The 23348-nt window shown below is 43.3% G+C and overlaps 2 protein-coding genes and 1 long non-coding RNA gene across 4 annotated transcripts in view; 2 read left to right on the top strand and 1 right to left on the bottom strand.

Annotated features, from left to right (window-relative positions):
- Nucleotides 1-4402: 4402 nt before the first annotated feature.
- On the bottom strand, nt 4403-12821 carry LOC123980883. Of its 2 annotated transcripts, none has more exons than XM_046065444.1 (4): nt 12607-12821; nt 8694-11287; nt 8164-8298; nt 4403-7499 (listed from the first exon to the last, which is right to left on the bottom strand). In XM_046065444.1, exons 1-4 carry the CDS (start codon nt 12691-12693, stop codon nt 5042-5044), a joined length of 5274 nt encoding a protein of 1757 aa, XP_045921400.1. In that variant the 5' UTR covers nt 12694-12821; the 3' UTR covers nt 4403-5041. The 2 variants fall into 2 exon arrangements, with proteins under 2 accessions (XP_045921400.1, XP_045921401.1); XM_046065445.1 differs by lacking the exon at nt 12607-12821 and adding an exon at nt 11383-11404.
- A 1141-nt stretch (nt 12822-13962) lies between these two features.
- Nucleotides 13963-17368, top strand: LOC123980947. The gene is made up of 3 exons (XR_006827601.1): nt 13963-14319; nt 14699-14821; nt 15498-17368. It is a non-coding gene; the product is annotated as an uncharacterized LOC123980947 (long non-coding RNA).
- A 1350-nt stretch (nt 17369-18718) lies between these two features.
- The window catches only part of LOC123980930 (butyrophilin-like protein 9), a 13216-nt gene continuing 8586 nt past the window's right edge, over nt 18719-23348 (top strand). The window contains exons 1-2 of the mRNA XM_046065548.1: nt 18719-19001; nt 23093-23342. Coding sequence (XP_045921504.1) covers nt 18896-19001; nt 23093-23342 — 356 coding nt within the window. The 5' untranslated portion in view covers nt 18719-18895. The remainder of the gene's footprint in view (nt 19002-23092; nt 23343-23348) is intronic.

Below are 23348 nucleotides of genomic sequence, written 5' to 3'. Positions count from 1 at the left end.
TGTATGTATGTGTGTCTGTGTGTGTGTCTGTGTATGTATGTGTGTGTGTGTGTGTGTGTGTGTGTGTGTGTGTGTGTGTGTGTGTGTGTGTGTGTGTATGTATGTGTGTGTGTGTGTGTGTGTGTATGTATGTGTGTCTGTGTGTGTCTGTGTGTGTGTGTCTGTATGCGTGTCTGTGTATGTGTGTGTGTCTGTATGTATGTGTGTCTGTGTGTATGTGTGTCTGTGTATGTGTGTGTGTCTGTATGTATGTGTGTCTGTGTGTATGTGTGTCTGTGTATGTGTGTCTGTATGTATGTGTGTCTGTATGCGTGTGTGTGTCTGTGTATGTGTGTCTGTGTGTCTGTGTGTATGTGTGTCTGTATGCGTGTGTGTCTGTGTATGTGTGTCTGTATGTATGCGTGTGTGTCTGTGTATGTGTGTCTATGTATGTGTGTCTGTGTGTATGTGTGTCTGTGTATGTGTGTCTGTATGTATGTGTGTGTGTCTGTGTGTATGTGTGTTTGTGTGTATGTGTGTCTGTATGTATGTGTGTGTGTATGTATGTGTGTGTGTCTGTGTGTATGTGTGTTTGTGTGTATGTGTGTCTGTGTATGTGTGTCTGTGTGTATGTGTGTCTGTGTATGTGTGTCTGTATGTATGTGTGTGTGTCTGTGTGTATGTGTGTCTGTATGCGTGTGTGTGTGTCTGTGTATGTGTGTCTGTATGTATGTGTGTGTGTCTGTGTGTATGTGTGTTTGTGTGTATGTGTGTCTGTATGCGTGTGTGTGCTTGTCATCAAAGAGAAAGACAGAGAGGCTGGTTGTCCCTGACGACGGTGCGCCGTGTTGCCTGGCAACAGCGCTAACAATGGCCCACCACCAGTGTTCTAGAATGTGGGCGTGGCCTGTGAGGGAGGGGGGACGTCAACCCTTTAATCTTGACATAAACAGCTGTGACATAAATACTTGATGTTTATCAAAATGTGTCAGAAAACCCGCAAATAAAGCAGGTTTCATTAGATCAGCTCTGCATCTAAACAAACAACACACAGATAACAGGATAGGATCCTTTATCTCAATCATTTACCAATAATTTTGTCCGAAATGTGATTTGGTACTAATTATGTTACTAATTATTAGGAAAATAAAGACATCGTAGAATTGGTACATTTTGAATTAATTATTTCTAATTAGGCACTACTTGTAACACTGAGAGTCTTTTAGACAGGTCACATGAACATGAAAAATATGAAATGTGTCGACTTCCACACACACACATATATATATATATATATATATATGTGTGTGTGTATATTTATATATATATATATATATAAAACAGGTAGCTCAAATCAAGCAATCCGATTGATTCATAGCAGTGTTACAATGAGTGTGTCCAACAGCCATGATGTTGAATTTCTTTTTTGCAGATCCGTATCACTTCGCTACAAAATCCAAAAGAAAGTAACGTTAAACTGGCTAGCTGGAAACTCTAACCATAATGGAAATGAACACTCCAAAAGTAAATTTCGACCTCCTGGAGGCTGTCGTCAGAGCCACCTGACTCCATTGGTAAAAACTGTAATTTACCTCTCTGGTGTACTTAAAGACAAACTAACCGAAAATTATTGTGCATCACGTTGTAAAATTTTCTGCCGCTAAGGGTCTATCACAAAAAAACAAAAACAAAAGACATAGTTTAATGACGTCGTGAAGTATCGTGGGATCATGGGAGCTGTTGTCTTCCCCACCATTGCCTCCCCCTCGCTGTTTGGCGGAAACAGGACGCTATGAGTCGAGCCACAGCTAACGTTTGCTTAGCTTGTTTCTCAGATAACTTACGATTTCCACATGTCCAATGACTAAAATCCTTCATGTGGTTAAAATATGTAGCTAAAAACCTACAGTTTAGTTTAACAGTGGATAAAAACCAAACACACTTGCAAAGGGAATATGACGCCATTAACAGGCAACCAAATGAAACACACCCCTTGATTAAAACTACAGATTTCTCTGGGTTTGAAAATTGTTGGAAACAATTGGAATAACGTCACACAACTCAAGACTGGTCTGGTCATTATTAGACATTTTAATGCAGAAAAATGACAGGTTTTATCTTTAACTATGTCTACAATGGTCGATCAAGTCCGTCAGTTTCACTGCGAGCTTTGTGCTTTCACTGTGGAGGCGTGAGAATGCAGTTTTCTTTTTATGGAGCCTTCTGTATATTAATGTTTGATGTTCCTCAGCCCGATGAATACAGGATAAATGTTTCTGAGGCACCATAACAGAGGTCAGGGTCATTTTGCATTGAATAGATGGGCGCTGCTGGTGTTTCAGGTCTGTTTTTTTTAAGTGTTGCCTTTTGTCTCATTTGTCATTATTTATGTACTTTTCACAGTTTCCAACCTCCTTCCTCATCCTTCTTACTTTCTTTGGCCAGAGTCAAGACTTGGCACTGATCCACCACAGTGCATGTGAGTGTGTGTTTAACAGCCATTTAATCGGACCCTGATAGTCTTAATTAGTGTGGGAGAGGCTCTGTCTCCTCTCTGGCTCTCCCCCGAGGCTCATTATCCCTCTTAGTTTTCTACTTTTGAGGGCGAGAGGAGCGAAGGAGGCATAGGAAGCAGGGAGGTGGAAGAAGGAGGAGAATGTGAAGGACATGGAGGTGGAAGAAAAGAGAGAAGAAGGGAAACAGGGAAGGAAGAGGAGGAGGGGAAGAGTGGGAAAAAAAACATGTGATGACTCCACCTGGTGGTGAGAAACATCAAACCTTTTCAAATTCTGCCATCCTGAATGTTGCAGTAAATCAGCTCCTCTGTGCATTATTACTGAAACGTTTCCAAAGGGGAACTGCTGATTATCCACAGCTACTGTGACCTTGTTTATGAACAGACAACGTTGCTGTTGAGTTTTATAAATGTTGTTTTTACAGCTAAATAAGAAAGTAGCTCATCTCTAAATGTGAAGGCACTCTAATTTTATACATGCTAAATTTAAGATATTTTATTTGAGCAGCTGCAAATGTTCACATTTGAGTTGATGCTTTATTAGTGGCTAATAAATTACTTACTAATGGTTTATAGATCAGGTTAGCAGCTTGTGAGTAGGCTTACATCTGGCTAATGTTAATCATTTCTGTCGGGTAATAATGCAGTTATAAGTGTTGGTAATAGATTCATACAGGCTTGAGGGTTTCTCACTTTCTAATGACTTATGAATGTTAATAAATTCTTAATAAATGCATCGGGGCAGCAATCAATGCTTCATTTTGAAATCGAACATTTGTTCTATAAAATGCCAAAAATTAGTAAGAAATATCCAAAGTGGTGTCTGCAAATGTTTTGTCCAAAACGGTTATTCATTTCACTGACACAGAGGACAAAGAAAACCAGGAAATATTCACATCTGAGGAGCTGGAACTAATAATGTTTTAAACATTTTTCCTTCAAAAATAACACAAGCAATTAATCTATTAATGAACTAAAGAACTATCTAGAAATCTAAATCAAGTGTCTTGCTGGAGAGGAATTACAGCTAATAAAACAAATGCTTATAAAGCATTAGTGAATTAGTTACTAGGCATGAAAAAGGCCAAGTTAAAAACGGGTTTATATCGAGTGTCTTATTAGAAAGTCTGGCTTAATGTTTAGTTTTAGATTTATTTCCTCACTGGAGTGATATGCAGTGATATAACCATAGTCTGTAACGTTAAAGACATTTTCTCACTCATACGTGGTTGTTGAAGTAAACTGGTGAAACGTTACGTTACTATGCGTGTAGTATGTGACAGAAGCGGGGCAGAAATTACATCTAAAATGGGGGCGGTAAGTGGCTACTACTAACAGGGAGACATTTGTTGTGTTGATCATCCTACTATATCGTGCTTGTGTGGGGACATAAAAGCAACAGGATATGAGGTGCGGTCTTAAAGCGTTTCAGGTTGAAGTGTCATAAGCCCTTTCCAATGAAGAGAGCTCACAGAGCACCACATTGTGCGGACCGTCTAAAATACTCTTTAGATGATCATACTCGTAGTGGAGGGCTTTTTAGCAGCAGCTTGCTCTCACAGGGAAACCCTGCTTTAACCTTGAACTTCATTCCGATGTTTATTTTGCAAATCGACATATTTCCATAATCTCTCCAGCTCTACTTACATGTCAACCAGACAGGGACTAAACTATAGTTGAATCTGAATTTTGAAGCATATTTTGCAGTGATCATCAGATAGTGGTGACATTGACATTTCTCCCATATCCTTGTTGTTTTTTCAGAACAAAGGTTTAGCTCAAATTAGAATATTTTTTATCGCTTTTACTTTAATTTGCATTTTTATTTCTGACTAAAGCTACATTTGTAGAGTACATTTGATTGGCTGAGAGTTATCTGAGAAAGCTGTTAAAAAATAGAGGAAGGTATCGCTCTGGAACAGTCCTTTAATGTTTCTGCCAGCTGGAGCGGGTGGACTTTAACACTTTTCATCAACTTAGGCTGGGACCACTCATCAGTTAATTAATATTTATCATTATGACCATGAAACTAACAAAATCATTTTGCATTTCATTTATCATCCCCTAAGTAAAATTCCCTACTTGAAAATCCCATTTAAACAATCAAATCACTGTTTCAAACCTAATTTTATCAACTTAATGCTTTGCTTTATTGTTCCCCTCTGTTCCATCAGAAATGACAGATGATGTGCCAATTAAAATTATAATATAAAATTCTAAAATATAAATTATATGCTAGTACTTGTGACCCAATATATTGATTCGTCCAAATGTTCTCATTACCCCAGCTCCAGGAAAAAAAAAAAAAAAAAAACTACCAAAAGTCACATTTGAAAATGATTATTTCAATTATATTCCTTACATATAGACACAGCTTCAAACAGCATTAGAACTTGGCCACAGGGATGAAAAGGGAAGAAAGAGGTTACATTTTAAATCAACACAATTTGTCTAATACACAATTAAACAAAAATAGTAACAGGTAAAAAAAAAACAGCAGTCTTGTCTTAATATTTTCTTCATGAAGTCTTCAAAATCTCTTTCATTTCAGGCATGTGTGTGTGTATTCCAGACGCTGCTGGTTGACCGTTCGTCTATGGGCGACTGAGAGTCTGAATGGGCGTCTATGGGGGAGTTTGAGTTCCACTGGTTCTCATTAGACTGGGTGCAAGGCGTAATGTGATTGTCTGAGAGACTTTCAGCTCCCAGCAACGAGTTTTTCGAATTAGAGTCAACGGGCTGAGATTCACGTCGAGTGTCAACAGAGAGATTGCGTTTTGAATAGGTGTCAATGTGGAACAGTGAGTTGGAAGTGGGATCAAAGTGGTTGTCAGGTTCTGAATCAGAGTCAGTGTGGTGGGTAAGTTTTGAGTGGGATTCAACTGTATGTTCACACAGAGAATTGCCCTTTCTGTGTGACGTTTGGAAGGTAGAGGAGGATAAGGCTGTGTGGTTCAAGTGTTGGTCAATCATAGTGCTGACAAAGGTAGAAGAATGTACGTTAGCGGGCGGCACAGGACTTTTACAATACAAATCAGTGGGTGGCAGGTAACCATGAGGCAGTCTTTCCTCATTATTGACTCTTGGCAATGCCTTGTTGTTTGTCAGTCCTTCTGAAGCTGCACTGGAAGAGTGGATGTCAACGGTAGATTTGGGACTTCTAGGATGCATGTCAATGGGTGACAACCTGCCGCTGAGAGCTGTTGTTGGCACTGCGCTAACTCTAGAGGGTGAAAGCCTTTCTGACAGGTTCTCTCTCTTACCGGAAAAGTGGAGGTCAATGGGTGAGGAGGGATTCTGAGTCCTAGAATCAATAGATGAAGCAAAAACAAGAGGTGATGTGTCGTTACAGTTAGCTCCTGAGAAAACGTCACTACCTGCCTGTGTGCCATCAGCAGAAGCACTGCTGGAAGGATGGAGGTCAATGGGTGCTACCCGCCAGAAAATTGGGCTTTGAGTCTTATTCCTGCAACCTCTAGATGTAGAGTCAGTGTTCGCTGGCTTGTCTCTGGAACAGCCAGTCTTGGCTGAATGTAAATCAATGGGAGATGAAGAATTCACAGGATGCAGTGTAGGACCAGAAGATATTTCCTTTGAGCTATCACAGCCAGAATGTAACTTTGAAGAACGAATAGAATTGAAGTCCCGATGTGGTAAGCAATCAGCACTTGTGGAACTATTTTCAGACCAAGATAAAGAATGGAAATCAATGGGAGGTTTCTGACTCATGGAATTGATGCCAGTGGTCAATGCTTCACCTTTAGAAGGAGCAGCTGAATGGAAGTCAGTGGGTGCTAAGTGACAGGAGGAATGCATTTCAACAGCTGGAATGCCACTACTAGAGGCCAGCTCTTCTCTCAGTGCCAAAGCACTCGTGAAATTTCTCTTCAGCGATGAAATGGGAGGGATGGTCTCGTTATCTTTGGGCAGATCAGAACCCAAACAAGAGTCAGTGGGGGAGATGGTGGCATTTAAATTGAGGTCTGCATGAGAATTTAAAACAACTGGGTCAGGGTCAACAGAGGCTTGAGGTGAGTGCAGGTCAATGGGAGAGATGGGAGACACATGTGGACTCCCAGCATCTTTGTGTTTTAATGGTGGTGGCACGTTTCTGTTGTGCGATCCAACAGGGATGGCCTGTTTCAGGAGTGGAGGGATGTCCTTGCCCTCCTCTCTGAACCTGCACTCCTTTAGCCTCTCAAGAGGAGGTAGCGGGGGGATGGAGGTGCGAAATGGTGCAAACTCAAAGCCCTGATTTTTATCCCCGATGTTGTTAGACTGTCGCTCCTCAGGCAAACTCGGGTTGGGATGTGTTGTCTCAGTCAACCAGCCGTCCTGGTTTGAACGAGCTCGACTGACCTGACACTGATCCATAAGACGCTTTTTCCTGCTGTCAGATGAGCAACTGGGCTGAAGGTTCAAAGAAGGGTCACATTTAGGTGCGCCGATTTCCTTCAGGTCATTAAGAATGGTTGCTAGCAGACAGCTGTCGGAAGTCAAGACCTCAGAGGCTCTTTTGCGAACCAGATCTGTTGACATGGGGGCAGCATCGCTCTCTCCTGTTGGCTGAAAGCCACAGCCCACAGTCCTCGCTTCCCTCTGACTAACAGCAGTAGTTGCCTTTGGATCAGCCTCTCTCATTGGTCCTTTATCACCATCCAATCGCAGCAGTGAGCCGCTCTCTTCAATGTTTTCCACGTCCACATCATGTTCACTGTTGTCGCTGTTGTCAATGGCGATGGGGCCTGTGGCCTCAAGTCGGCCGGCCGGCTCGGTCTCTGACCCGTCAGATGCTCGGTCCAGGATGTCAACAGGAAGCTCGCCAATTTCTGCATTCAAGGCTCCGCCCACACCGGAAGAATGCACCAATGGGAGAGGAGGAAGGTCTGAGAAATCGACGGTCTGCTGGCTGCTGAGTGGGCTGCTGCTGCTGCTGCCGCCGCCATGTTTGTTGTTCCCGACGTCGCGGCTGCTGTCGCTGTCGAGGGTAATGATGACCGGAGAACTGAGAGAGAGACAGTGGTTTAACAAAGTTTAATACCAACCAGGGAAAGCTTAATTCTCCAAAGTTCAGAACAAAATTATGTAGCCTTATTTTTTCAACAGAGGTCTTGATGATGGTTATTTTTGTGTTTATGAAAAGACTAAATAAGCAGGTTTCGGAATTTGATTCAGAGTCAATAAAATGCTTGTTACCTCTTATTTTAAGTAGAGATTAATATTTTATACTATAAAATAAAGGTTTTCTTAATCTGATTGTATCATTAATTAGATTTGACTGTGTTACTGGCAGTAGAATCAGGCTCCTTCGATCGCAGCTTCGGGGTCACGTTTTTTTTATTAATCGATTAGGCACCTTGTCTAAAACATCCAAAATATCAAAAAATGCTCATCATGTGCTACCAGATCTAAAGCTGTCACATTCAGGATGTTTTTCAAATTTTTTTCAGTTTAAAGTGATATAAAATTGTAAAATCTTCACATTGGAATTGGTATTTTTGCATGATATAGAAGTTTTTTTTAATGTTTTAATCCGACCTATAAAACCTAACCTAGTGTCAGCTGCAGATATTAATGATTTTCCCACTGGGAACAAATAAATCAGCTTATTGGCAATTCCTGCCATCATGTTTATCTTTTACAGCCATATGACCGTGGACATGCCGTACCTGCTCTGTTGTGCCTTGCGGTGTCGTTTCCTGCGGCGTTTGCGGGCGGGGGATTGCGTCTCGTTAGAGATGAAGGTGCCCTCATAGATGATCTCCACGCTGGGACTCCGGTCTTCTCGGCACCTCTTGCTGCTGCTGGAGGACAGATAAGAAACAAGGACATTTCCGCCCCTCAACGCCATGTTCACCACAGATCAGTGCGGTGAGACTATGTGTACATCAAGCCGCCGTCTGGATTTTACAACACACGTGTGATAATGACTTCCAGCCAAACAGCTTCATGAGCAATTAATTATTTCATGGTCATAGTGACTAATTGGATTTATGATGATTTTATCAATCATCATAAATCCTGGTTTAATGGCAGCTGTACTGACCATACGGAGAAAAGCATCAACCAGAGGAAGTTTGATTCATAAAACGAGTAACTGATCAAATTTGTTGATTTAATGTTAAGAAACAAAGAATTTTGGCGATTTCAGGCACAGAAATGGAGGAATACTGTCTGAACATGAAGTGTCTGCTCTTACCTGTCCCCGCCGCCCTCCCTGTGAGCGTCCCTCCTCTGCCTCTCTCTTCTCCGCCCTCCTTCCCTCTCCCTCCTCCTCCTCCTCTCCTTGTCCCCCGGCTCCCTCCTCCTCTCCCTGGGGTGGCTGCTGCAGGGCCTCCAGGTGGGGTCTTTGTCATCGCTGTCCAGGTGGCGGCTCTTGTACTTCCTCTTCCCGCCGGGTTTTTCTCCGTGGTGAGCGTTGTTGCGATCGCTGGGGGAGAGCGAGGGAGTTGGCGGCGTCTGTGAAGACGCCTGTGGGGAGGAACAGAGGAGAGAGGAGGAAGAGGAGGAGGAGCGTGAGGGGGAGGAGACGGAGGAGGTGAGAGGGGAAACCTGAGAGCAGTGGTACTCCCAGCTGGAGTCGGCCGGGCTGGGCGGCAGCGGCGAGCCGGACTCTACGCTGGAGTGAAACGGTGAGGAGGAGCGGGAGCGGTGACGCATCATGGCGGGATAAATGGAGCGATTTGGGTTGTACAGGGTGCCGCTCTTCTTCTCCCGCCCCCTCTTCCTCTTCTTCCTCCTCCTCTTCTTCTCCCTCGCCACCTCGCTGCCAGACTGCTTCCTGTCCCTCCAGCTCTCTCTCTCCCGCTGCCGCTTGCTCTCTCTGGGCGTCACTGGGCTGAGCGTGCACACCGAGTTCCCGCTTCTCCCCGAGCTGCATGACCAGGAGTGCGCACGCGAGCGGTGTCCGCCCGCCGCGCCATCTTTCTCATTCACATTGTTGCCCTGCTCATCTATGTAGGCACCTGACGTAGAGGGAGGGATTGTGGGTAGGTAAGACAGGGGAGGAGTGGTGGAGGGGAGGGGAGGAGGCTTTTCAGCCATCTTCTCCTGCTCCTCCTCCTTCTTCTTCTTCCCCTCCTCTTCCTCGGTGTCAGAGGAGAGTTGCACCAGTTCAGGAGTCCGCTCTGCTATCGGCTTCTTGTATCCGACAATCAGACACTCCTCCTCCCCCTCCTCCCCCCTCTTCTCTCCTCTCTCCTCATTGGCTGCCTCCTGAGCGGCGAGCAAACAGGAAGGCTTGGCGGTGGAGTAGGAGGGGCCTGGCGTCTCGTCATCCCAGGCTGACAGGCTGAGGCAGTTTTCTGTTTGGATGACTTCATCATGAGTGTCCGCCGCCCACCCCTGCAGCCTCGTCTCTGATCTTCCTCCCGCCGGCCTCTCCTCTTCCTCGCCCTCTGAAATGGCGATGACGGAGCTGCTGTCGCTGGAGCTGCTCATCCCGTCCAGCTCCAGGGCGGCGGCTGGCGGCTCGTACACCACCTGCAGGTCGTAGTCTTCAAGGCTAAGCGGAGAACGGGCGAAGCTGACCAGTTCATGCAGGAAGTGGTCGGTGCGGGCCAACAGGAACGGCCGCAGCTCTTCTTCTATGGTGGGTGTGTCCTCCAGGCCGTGGCGGGCCAGCCTTGCCATGATGATGCGCTGGACGATGTCGACTAGCGAGCCATGCGCACCATACAATACGGTGAGCTCCCGCCGCAGCCAGGGGCGGAGTCTATTCAGGTAGGTGGGGTTCCGGCGGAAGCTCTCCGCTGTGATGTCACGCTGCTGCCCCTGGTTATCAACCCCGGCCACGCTGCGGACCCGTATGCCGCTCCGGTAGAGGGCCCGGCGAAAGGCCACCGTCTCTCTCTCCCTCAGCCGCCGCACAGTTCCACCTTCTCGCTGCAGCCGCTGCCTCGCAACCAGGCGAGTTATCAGCCGCCGAGACGCCCGGTCGTTGGGGGCCGCGGGGGCCGCCGCCCCCCCGAGTCCAGTCAGTCCCTCAAATATGACCCCACGCTCCGCCAGATCAGGCCCACCCCTCCTCCTCTGCTCCTCCAGGTCTTCTCCCTCCTCGCTGTCCTCTGCAACGACGGGAGAGACGGCAGGATGGTGAGGAAGAGGAGGAAAAGCAAGAGGAGGGGAATCCAGGTACCACTCCCACACCCCCGTCCTCTCCCCCGCCCTCCTACCTCCAACTCCTCCCCTCTCCCTCCTCCGCCTCCTCGTGGTCGTCTCTCCGCCGTCTGCCACTCTGTGCCTCCTCAGCATCAGCCGCATCTGGTGGTCGCTCCTCGCGGCCGAAGCCATCGCCGCCACCATCGCCACCGTGGCAGCGACGCTGCTGTTGGCTGGCGCCGGCCGCAGCGTATACTCCTTGAAGTCGTCCTCGGCGCGGACTGAGTGCAGGATGGAGGCGAAGGGCTGCTTGCAGAGCGGGCACTCGGCCTTGTTGTGCGACCACTCCTGGATGCAGGGGAAGCAGAAGCGGTGCAGGCAGCGGTCCAGGTACGCCAGATTGTTGAAGCGGTCCAGACATATCGGGCACTTGGAGTCAGGCGACGCCTCCTCCGCCACCGCTATCGCTGCCCTCGCTGGTGCCGAGGGGGCGGAGGAGGAGGGAGGAGACGAGGAGGAGGCGGCAGCAGCAGCTGTGGTCGAAGCGTTGTTGGTGTTCTTCCTCCGGCTGCTGCGGCCGCCGCTCTCTCGTCGCCTCCTCTGCTCTTCTTCTTCCGGCTGATCGCCTCCTGCTGCAGCCCCAGCATTATCACGCCGACGCGCACGCAGTTTCATCCGTGTGGGCGCCATCACCTGAACATACACAGGAAACAGGACAGACCATTTCGGATTTCAGCTGATGTTTATGACCAGTGTTGAGCAGTAAGGCGTTACTGTAACATTATTACCTTCCCCAGTAACTGTAACGGATTAGCAGTTTAAGACACCGGACCTTATGTTGTCAAAGTCGGCTGCTAGCCTAAACACTAAAGGAAGAATGGAGAATAAGGGAGACAGTTGTATTGTCATTATTGTGTCACAGTCTAAGGTGCAAAGAACATTATCGTCCATTGTACAGTCTGTGCGACCAGCAAAAAGCTTTCAACCGCGAACATTTCTACATCTAATTTATTGAAGCATCTGCTGAAGCAGCACAGCAACGTGAAACTTGTAGAAAGAAACTCCGGCCACTACGGCCAGTGATGCATGCACTCGTCGGGAGAGAGTGGCGTTTACGTTGTGTAAAAACACTGAACGCTGCTCTTATGAATGAATGTGCAGAAAAACATTAGTTAAAATGTTGGGAGTGACTCGCTTTATTTCTTATTTCAGCCAGTGGCGTGAAGAAACATTGTTTGATAAAAAAAAAGCATACTCTTTGCTGCTCCTATGCAAATCTGAAAGTATTATAGTAACAACTAGTTACTTTAAATACCCAGTAATAAGTAACTTGTTGTTTGTGACCCGTCAGCAGACAGCAGCACTTTCTGCTCCATAATATAAAGTAAATTCATATCAATGTGCAACCATGTGGTGCGTTCATCTAAAAGAAACATTTAAAACAAACCACGACCATGTTTCTCCCCAACAAAGAAGCAGCTGAATCTGTCCTGACGGTTTCTCTTTAGCAGCAGTGAGCCCTTCAAACCTTAAAAATGTGAACAAGTTATTTTGTAAATACCATAATAAACTCTACTGAAGCCTCGCGTCTGGCCACCGGGCAGGTTTGTGAACCTGACCGCATTTCATTGAAGCTAGAGCAGAAAAACAAGCTAACAGAGGGCTAAGCTAATTCACATTCTCCAGATTTATACCTTAGTTTCCAACTTTGAATTTCATCTTTGGCTCTTCACAATAAAACCCGCAGGAGGGACTGACACCACAGCACAGACACCACTAGCTGTTAGCAGACTAGCATGCTAACACTGAGTTACACAGACGGTGAGCTCTGCTAGCATTCAGCGAGCCGACCAGCCTCAAATGTTGTCTCCTCTGCTCGCCTTCAGTCTCGGTATTTGATCCAACACCTTAAATCCCCAGCTCGCTGTGATGCGGCAGATAAAGCAGCCCGATGACACCTGGAGGGCTTTCTGTCACTCTGTTAGCATGCTAACACGGTTAGCTTTCCGTACCTGAGCAGAAGCGGACTCCCCGGGTCGCTCCGTCTCATCCGTGGTTTTTCTCCTCCTCCGGGCAGAATTCCGCCCCGTGAGCGGCATCCGCCGTCAGAGAGGTTGTCGGTCCACCGGGCTCCGCTGCTTGGATCCACTTAGACCGAAAGTCCCGTTAGAAACGGGGACATTAGTGTCGGGTGTTGTCGTCCGAACCGTCGCTACACACAGCTGGAAGGAAAAATATGTACCGCGGTGGATGATGGGGAACATCCGGGTTTTTTGTTAAGCCAAAGATCGTCGATAAGGACGATTTTGACTGAAGTATTTCCTAATTTTAGTTTTTCATTGTTTGTACTTAGTGCGTCAAAACAAGTATTTTTGTTATCATCTTTCATTCATTCCATATATTTCTAGATAATTATAGAACAACAACACTACAGGATTTTAACATTTTAAATAAATAACATTTTAATCAAGAAGGAATTTGCTTTTAGTATTTGATTTCTTTTTTACTGTTTATTTGTTTAGTTTATTTAGTTAATTTTTTTAAGAGCTGGGCAGCACTATATACACCTCAGGTTTAGAATCAGAAATACTATATTGATCCTGAGTGGAAATCCCTTTGTCACAATTATTCACTCTCCACATCAAGGAATAGATAGAAAATACAACAAAATATACAAATATGAAAAATCTAAATCTAAAATCTAAATATAATGGAGTGTGGATATGTACAGTAAGTAGTAGTAGTAGCAGCAGTAGTAGTAGTATTAGACCCACACACACCTAAGAGGGACTGTTAACCAAAGGCTGCAGGAACCATGATGTATTGGTTATTTGTTCACAGATGCTATTAAACCACAAGGAAACACAAACACTTTGTATGAACAACTGACTTCTTTGGATGTCAAATTTGTTTAAAGTTTGAGTTTTTCCCCGATACAACATAGTTCAAAATGAACTCCACTTCAGCTTAGACCTCTAATGTATAATAGTAAAATAGTAACAGTGGACAGTTGTTTGCATTAAGTACTTTTACTACTTTATGTGGGAATTGTTGGGTTTGTGTAAATAATGTTACAAAGAGTACAGTCTAGACCTGCTCTACATGAAAAGATAATGTTTGGTAGAAATAAAATTTAACTGGATTGAATTGAAAAGTACATATTGTACTTACATACTTAAGTAACATTTTCAATGCACGACTTTTACTTCTTTTTACAGTGGTATTTGTAGAAGTAAAGAGTCTGAATCCTTCGTGTCCCAGCATCGCATCTCGACCTGAACTGACCCCGCTGTGTTGTGTTTCCTGAAATAATGCGGAGTGAGACATCACATCTCTCACTCTCCACAGAGAAAGGACCGGGTTTTTTTTAGTGCTGCCCCCTGATGGTCCGGCCAGGAACCCTCCAGGAGATCACAGAGTTTGTTTCACTTTTAATCGCTCATTGTGAAACAGAGAAACATAATAAAGTATACTTTTATTTGATTTTATTAATACAATGGGTATAATTTAATATGTGGTTGCAACTCTCCGAAGCACAAGATGGCGGTGCTGCGCTTTAAACGGTGAAACCAACCGCCGTAATGAGGAGGAGGACAGAAGGAGCTAAACAAAACAAAACAAAACAAAACAAACAAACTGAACTGTGACTTCAGCGGGTTGAATCTGGCTTAAACAAGAGGATGGCGACCTTCAGCAGACGGGCTCTGGACAGGACCTACTCTGTGGTACATTCAGCTGCTTTCAGTTAAACTTGTTCTCAGTTTCTGAAAAGGTTCCCGGTTATGCTAATTAGCCGCTAGCCGTTAGCCACCAGCTAGCACAGTTTTTACAATCAAACCAAACAGTGGAGTACTTAAATAGATTTATTAATTTGTCTTAGTAACGTTGGGTGATGAGCGATGTTAGTTAGTGAGGGAGTGGTTACGTGTTGGTGTTAACAGTTATATCAAATTTAACATTTAGATGGGGAGAGTTGTAAACAATCCTGAGACTTTTAACCTCCTCTGAGCTGCATATCTTTACTGTCTCAGTATTAATTTTACACTACTTATTGTAACAGTAAGAGGCTTTGGTTCACATGCATAGATGTATTGTCAAATACAGGTGTTGCTGGCTGTCGTGGTCTTGTCCTGGTCTTATGTGATCTACGCCAGCAGGATCGCATCTTATTGGCTGTTGGAGAAGAGGACCGCCCTCCTCCTGCAAAACTGACAGCTCGTTGTATAGGTGAGTGATTATATGCACAGAAATAATTGAGAGGGCCAAGAAGGGAGAGCTGTAGCTGAGGAAGAGAGTGAAGAAGAGGAGGATAACAGCCAACATGCTGCAACAGATGAGACCGAAGCAGGGCCGGTAAACTCTCTCTCAGGAAAAAGGGCCTCCTTTCTGTTTTTCACTAGATTTATTTTGTTATTGTTTGACACAATGTCAAGCAGTTTAGCTGTGGCCTGTATACTAGATTGTTCAGTTATTTATTCGTCACAAAATACTTGACAATTTTATTTGTATTATTTCATATTAATTTATTATTTTAAATAAACCTAACAATAATATACCCCATTAAATCTAGGGAATACAGGTCAACCAGCTGATCCCCCAGGATTGCAACATGCAATACAGTAACACAGGATACTCTCAATAAAAGATTTGTAAAGTAAGAATTTTGTTATCAACATTAAAAAAGTTCAGTTTTCTGACTGGCCTCTGACGGGCTGAGACCCTCTGGAGAGGATGTTGGTAGAAAGAATCGTGACAGAGCTGAACAAACTCTGTTTAGTCTCACACATTTTATTCACCTGTCCTGCTGTCCTGTTTTGTTCTCATTCACGTGATGTAACTTTGATTCTCTCTCTCTCATGCTTGTTGTCTTCATCTCTCGCCCATCGTCCTGCTTTGGTTTCAGGGTGATCAATCCTCTTACAGACTGAGAGACTCAACCTGACAAACCTGTGGAGGCTGGCCGTTCTGAAGCACATTGGTAAAACACCTCAGTAGTGGACTGAAGCCCCGTGACGTCTGAAAGCCACCCGCCTGAACAGGAACGATGGGAGAAGAACAATGAAATCGCTGCACTGAGACGGGACAGTCTGCTGTGTGGGAAAATGACACAAGCAATTATGGGTACAGTATTTGTTGTTGGTCGTTCAGCAGCTAGAGGTGGGCGGATAAAGCCTCATGAAATGTGTTTGTGCAGAAAAAAGATTTGGTGTTCCGACGTCTGCTGGTTTGTAGTCCAAGAAGCCTGCGTGATATTTATTATATATTCCTAATACTTCACTTGAGAAGCGATTAATGGATAAGTTCTAGAGCTGCAACTGATTGAATAATCGATTTAGTTGTCAACTTTTAAATTAATTGTCAACTATTTCCATAATTGATACACAGTCAGAGAGAGAGAAAGAGATTATTATTATTATTATTATTATTATTATTATTGTTCCATCAACAAAAAAATCCCACAATCACCCAAGGAAGAGATTCAGGAGGCATAACTGAGACAGTCCATTACAGTTATTAACAAAGAAGAATCTTATATATGGCTGAAAATTAACAAAAAGAGAATTTGTGCTGTGCAACATGTCTACATGTGTGCCATCTACATACCTTCTTCAGAATCCCCCTAATACTACCCAGATATTTTTTCTAGCTTTTTTTTCTTGCACGAACAGGGGAAAGAGCTGAGACTATGAACACCCAGGGAGACAAACACTTAACTGGAAGCACCTGCTTCGCCCTACCTGAATACAAGTGGTATGCAGCTTTTACAGCTCTGCCGTACGCTGAGTCTGTACATAGTCAACGGCAGGCTACAAGGGGAATCTCTGGGTCGCTACACTTACAGCTCAGCTCTTGGCAGCAGTACGGTAGATTATTTCATTACAGATCTAGATCCAATGTCTCTCAGAGCTTTCACAGTCAGCCCCCTCACACCCCTCTCAGACCACAGCAAAATCACTATATCTGAAAAGGGTGCAGTCTAACTCTGGAGCCCCCAGTGCCTGTGAACTGTTTAACAGCACATACTCCTACAGATGGACCCCAGACAACATGGGGGCGTACCAAAAGGCACTGGAAAATCAAAATATACATGATTTAACTAATTTATTTCTAACTGAACCATTTCCCCATAATAATTCTGAGAGTTTTGAAACGAAAAACGGGGTCAGCAGTGTTTTCAAACTTCAATTTTTTAGGTCTTCGTTTTTGCCATTTCAGTCTGGACAGGAGGTGCAAACGTAGCAATTGGTCTCCCTTTTAAAACGAACATTCAGTAGTGTGGATGGGGCCTGTCAGACCTGGGCCCTGACAGTAAACACTAAAATAATGATCTCTCAGAAACAATCCAGAAATCAGGTTAACACACACAATTTATAGTTAGACACCACTAAACATACAAAAAACTTCACTTACCTTGGCCTCAACATTACATACACAGGAAACCTCAACATGGCTGTGAAAGATCTGAGGGACAAAGCAAGGAGAGCTTTCTATGCAATAAAAAAGAAACAGTGAATTCCAAATTCCAGTTGAAATCTGGCTTAAAACTTTCCAATTTTTACTAGAACCAATAATTCTATATGGCAGCGAAATGTGGGGGCCAAAACGAAATAATGAATTTGACAAATGGGACAAAACGATCTGAATCTTTCCATACCGAGTTCTGTAAGAGCATCCTGCAGGTGCAGAGAAAAACACCAAATAACCTGTGCAGAGAGACATATCATCACAAAGCCCTAACATACCAGGAGCTGAAACCAGAGAAGAGTCCCCTCAGCCAGCTGGTCCTGAGGCTCTCTGCAGTAACAAGTCCCCAACAGCCTCAGGTCAGCAACACCAACTCAAGCAGACCGAACCAAATTATCAACAAGCAAAAAGAAAAATATATTGAATACTGGAATGAAACGACCAAAACACAAAGTAAATTACAATGTTATCTGACCCTAAAAAGAGAATTCACACTAGCAAATTACCTGAGCACAATAAAATGTCCTAAACTAAGAACATGTTGACAACATACAGACTGAGTGAACACAGCCTGGCCATAGAAAAGGGTCACCACAGACAGAGCTGGCTACCACAAGAGGAGAGACTCTGCTCCCAGTGTGACAGGGGACGGGAAGAGACAGAGCTGCACTTTCTAACCTCGTGCCCTGAATATAAAACATTGAGAGAAAAACACTATGACAAAAACACTTCGTACACATTTCCCAAATTTACCCCGATTCAGTTTCTTCATGGGTTTATTTGTTTTTTCACATTTGATACAGGGTTTTGTTTATAAATATATTGTTGTATAATGTACTTCTACATACTACTGACCTATGGTGCACACACACACAATGAACTGTATGAACTGAATTCACAACACACATTTACTGTTGTATTTTTATTATTTATTTAATAAACTGCATGAAATTAATTGTTCTTTTGTGTTATCTTTTAAGCTTTGGCAATATTGTTCTTTGACATTCATGGTAATAAAGAAAAATTGAATTGAACTGAGAGACAGAGAGAGACTCTCTTTAGGTGAGTACTCTAACAAAAACACATTTATACAGAATAAAAACAAACCAAACGGTTACAAAAGAGAAAAGCAGTTATTTCTCATGTTGCATTTTTACTTAAAACAGGAGGTACCAAACTCAAATGAAGGTGTAGAGATATTCCATAGTGAATGTAGGTATGACTTTGTGTCAAAGTTCTTGCGTGTATTCTGTCTAATTAATCTTTAAACATCAGTGGTTGGTGTTCAGTTACGCAGGCTGAACGATCAATAAATTGGAAAACATGAAATTTGAAACTGCATTATTTTCAATGTCGAGGTTTTTTATTCAAGAACTGAATTTTCTCTACAGTGACAGGCTACCTTAAAAACCATATTTGACAAATATTGTCTACACAAATTATAATATTATATTAAAAATAAAATAAATAAATAAAACAGTAAGCGTGTGTGTTAAAATAAAATACAAATATATTAAAAATAAAATAAATACATAAAACAGTAAGTGTGTGAATAAAACAAATAACATGGTAAGGCGGTAATGGTTATGTCCGACTATTAACCACATCCCCATTCTCTGTTTGGTAAAGAACGCCCACCTGTAACCGCAGTTAAATAGATGGAGGGAGTTTCAAGGCTTTTTAATATACAGTCTATGCTTTAAGGGACCAGCTGTCAAATCGGCGGAACAGCCACCGTCATCAAAGAGATGGTCCATCTGGTTGCAAGTTGCCATTAAAGAAGATTAAGTTATATTTCAATAGTCGTAAAATATTCGAGACCTTGACGCGGAGCTGATGAAGCTAACGTTAAAAGATGTGAAATCGACGAAAGTTGAATATAAAAGCGAGATGGTTTGTCTGTTCGTGTTCCTGTTGGCCCGTATGTCTCCAGGATCTTCAGGTAAAGACACGGTTTTTAAAGACTTTTGACCAGTGTTATAATATAATGTCCTAAGTGTTTAATCGACTGAAAAGCTACCGTTAGCCTAGTTAGCTTACTATCCAACGAAGGTTAAAATCAAGGGCAACTGGACTTGGTTGAAGCTACTGGAAGACGTTTTGTCCCTCATCTTCCCTGCCATGTTCCCTGGCAGGGAAACTCAGCTATTTAACCTCAGTGGGGTCGTTATCCCGGGTCATCGATACCGCTGGTTCGTTACTACTGACGACAGTCGTTAAACGTCCTCGAACGAGTGTCCTCTGTCCTTCAGATGTAAGTAGACTGCAGAGTCTTGACCTGAGGAGTTGGCCCTTCTGTGTTGAGCCATGCGTTTGTGTAGTGGTTGTTTAGTCTCCCCAATATACAGGTCTGTGCATTCCTCACTGCATTGGACCGCATACACTAGATAGCTTTTCTTGTGTTTGGGTGTGCGGTCTTTGGGGTGGACCAGCATCTGTCTTAGTTTGTTCTTAGTGTGTACATCGGCCTAGTTAGCTTACATTAGCCTAGTTAGCTAACGTTACAGTCAGTCCCAACAGAAAACGCAATGAATCACCTGATCTCTAAAATTACTCTGCCGTGGCTTCCAGCGCAGAAACGTGTTAACGATCCCTCCGAGTTTGTTTTAACTGACTTTATTCTGACTTGTAGCTGCTGACTAGCTTGTCACAGCCTGAGCTAATAACTACGCACTTAAAAATGCTACAGCCTCCGCCTGCTCATTCAACCTGACAATAACAGGCGGAGTGAGCCGCCTTGTGTCTTGTAAGTTCAACTATTGTGACTTTGGTCAGTAACATTATAAACAAACAAACTTATCGCCGATGGACAGAAAATCGACTCGTGTCATTCCGCTGCTTTCGGCAAGTATATCCAGCTGCAGACCGCAGACAAATGTGACGGAAGTTGAACACCGCGCACAAAACGTGATGACGTTCATCTCGACTTCCGTATATGCTCGATCCTAATGCAAACCGTTTTATTCTTTAGAGGCCAACAACAGAACTTTAAATACACTTCTGAGAAGTTTTTAGGCGAGAAATCAACTATATAGATTTAGAATATCAACAGTTTTACATTACATTAGCTATATGGTTACCTTCAGCCCATGGCGATCCGTCCTTGAACCGTTACAGAGCACGTTACGGTTGTGGAAGTTTTGAAGCACTAATTTATTAATTTAACACGCCCTGAAGTGTACAGTATGAACATTGTGGTTGTTGCAGTGCCTGCCATAGCGCGATATCTCAATTATGCGGTTAACGCGACAGCCCTAAATAATTGTTGAAAAATATCATTATTATCTAAGTTAGGACTTAACAAATTAGAGACCGATGTAGAGTGTTTTTCTGCGCAAGGATTTAATAAAAACCCACAAATGAAACAGCTGTAACTGGACATAATATTCAACTAGTGGTAAAATAGTATACTATTGTATGAAATTATAATTTAGTATTTAATATATTATTGGTATGCTAAGAGTAAACTATTAACTAAACATTATACTCAATATTTTATTTAATACATTCATGTACAGTTCCTTCTGCAGGTTGTGAATAGACATTAGACAGATGTACAGAGCCAGTGTGCCCATATTAGCTCCTTCTAGCCGCCTCCTCCGTTGAGCAACACACTCCCCTTGTTCTGTTCTGTTTCACTAGTTGTTGTTGTTATAAATATTGTTTACTGTTTTAAGTAGAGAAATACACATTTCAAAATGTCAGTATTTCTTAGGGCTGGACCCGAATATTCGGCCGACGGGTACACATTAAATTTTCAATTTTAAGATTGGATTGAGGGTTTTCTTTTGGGTGCAGGACCTCCGCCGACAGCAGTTCCAGTTCACATCAAAGGGAAGATGAAATGAAGCCCTCAGCTGTGTGGGAGTACTTTAAACTGAGTGATGACAGCTGCAGTGTGGAAGTTATGGTGTTCATTAATTTTACAATTTCTTAATTTTATTACAGTGAAATTTCCTACATTTTAAAAGGAATCAGTAAACTGTAGGCTGGAAACAAACAGACAACAACATAATGAACACATTTAGATAATTATATTAGGCCGATTGTAGAAGAAGAGCATTTAGTTGCTATAATAAAAGTTGAATCTTGCATAATAACGTGTTAGATTTAGTTCCTCTACCGGAAACACCGCTCATCCTGTGGGCTCTCCGTCTTGACCTCCGCCCGGTTGAACTATTCCCGGATTCTGCTCTGAACCTGCTTGGATCAGACTCTCTGTTACGGTTCCTCCTGCTCTGTACAGCAGCCACCAACCAAGTTCAGCACGCATCGATTTTCACTCTGCCTGCTCTTCACCTGCTCAATATACAATCCTTTTACCCTGCAATAAATATTCCTCTTTCATCTAACCTCCTCCCTTTCTTAGTCCTGCTAGCTGCCATAACAAAGTTAAAAACAAAGTTTTGCTAATAATCACTTATTTAGTCTAGCTGTGAGAATAAATAAACGGAGCGCTCTCTCTCACAGACGCACTCGGGCCAGCCCTAGTATTTTGTGGATTTTCCTTGATAATGAAGCAAGTAGACTCATAGTACCAATTTGTTCCATTATAATCGAATCTTGAAAGAATCGAGCTTAAACTGAGTTGACCCGGTGCCAAGTTTAGAGTTGCCTGCAGAGGACGGGCCACACTGCCTACAATATAAACACAGCAGAGCATTACACAGAGAGAAGTCTTGTTACTATTTTTCCAACAACACAAAGCAATAGTTGTTTAAATATGACTTAAGTTCCTAGGTGTGTGTGTGTGTGTGTGTGTGTGTGTGTGTGTGTATATATATTTATTGGGGCTGGGCACATTAGTGCGTTAACTCATTAATTAACGGCGCCAAATTATTATTATTTATTTTCCACTTCACCTCACTGTAACAGGGACACTTGCTACTGAACGTAGACAGTTTCTGATGCTCCCTGATAAAAGCAAAATGTTTCTGCTGATACCTGCTCAGAAAAAATCCCAAGAAAGCTGGACTCTGATGGTTTAATATTTGATTTGATACATTAATGTTTAAGTTGAGATTTACAAGAAATATTTAACTACATGTTATTGCACTTCTGTGTATATAGCGGTACATTTAAATCAAGTGTGCAATGCACCAATTTAGAATTCCTTATTCAATGCGATTAAACAATGCGATGAATCGCAAGACAATCATGTGATTAATCGCGATTAAAAACTTTAATTGTTGCCCAGCACTAATATACTATATAATATTACACTCGTGAATAACTTCCACACACTTAAGACATGTTTCAGCCTGTGTGTGGCTAACATGAGCTTACTGTCTGTGCACACGTGAAACACGGCGCAGCGTGTTTGTGACGTTCAATGTCACCGGCAGAAAATTGGATATTTGACACTGCTTGGCCACGCTCACTGATCAGAGCAGAGTAAGTGACAATAAATGGTCTATTTCAGTCCCCAGCTGATCAATCTGCACATCTCTAGCTGTAGAAGATGAGTTCCACTCCAATAAGCTGTTAAACAAGCTACCAAATAAGCTCGGTAATGTTATAACAACAGAGTGGGATCATGGAAAAATAATCGGTTATCATAACTTTTTGTCATGATTAATTTATTAATGACTCAGCATCATCTGTATTAAAGAAAAAGTGCATAAAACAGCCCTGCAGCCTGCTTAACATCACTGGAGCTCCGCAACTACTGAAAGATTTGAACTGGTTTTCTGCCACCGGACTCCTGTGAGGGGAAGCAGGCAGTGGACCAAACCACTGTGAGGCAAGAGCGGGGGGACTCAAAATCAACAATTATTCTAAGTATACATTATATTTGATGGTCTTTAAGCGGGGGACATCCCTCAGATAGGGGGGAACCTGACCCCTCCGCCCCCCATAAACAGTGTGTGACTAAAATACGTCTCCACAGTTGTGACTAATTATTGAATGTTCCCATGATCTCAGGTGTGAAGAGGCCTTCTGTTTAAACAAAGATGTTCTCACTGTATCGTCCTGTGGAGTCCTTTTGAAATGTAATTACTTTTTCTCTCTGGATTTTTTTATTGTTTTTAGATGTGGTACGAGTGAAACCTGGAGATGATGTCATTCTGCCATGTCAGGCTGGTGAAGCCTCCATCAGAGCTGTAGAGTGGACCAGACCTGACCTGGAGCCAGAGTACGTCCTCTTTTACAGAGGTCGACGCTCACTTCCAACCCACCAGCATCCATCCTTTAAGGACCGGGTGCAGCTGGTGGACAGAGAGCTGAAGGACGGAGACGTGTCTTTAATTCTGAAGAACGTGAGCAGCAACGACGCTGGAACATACGA

The sequence above is a fragment of the Micropterus dolomieu genome, linkage group LG12 (genome assembly GCF_021292245.1).
Source record: "Micropterus dolomieu isolate WLL.071019.BEF.003 ecotype Adirondacks linkage group LG12, ASM2129224v1, whole genome shotgun sequence".
In the NCBI taxonomy this organism is placed as follows: Eukaryota; Metazoa; Chordata; class Actinopteri; order Centrarchiformes; family Centrarchidae; genus Micropterus; species Micropterus dolomieu.
The sequence above is the reverse complement of the archived record's forward strand: the minus strand, read 5'-3'. Positions and strand labels throughout refer to the sequence as shown.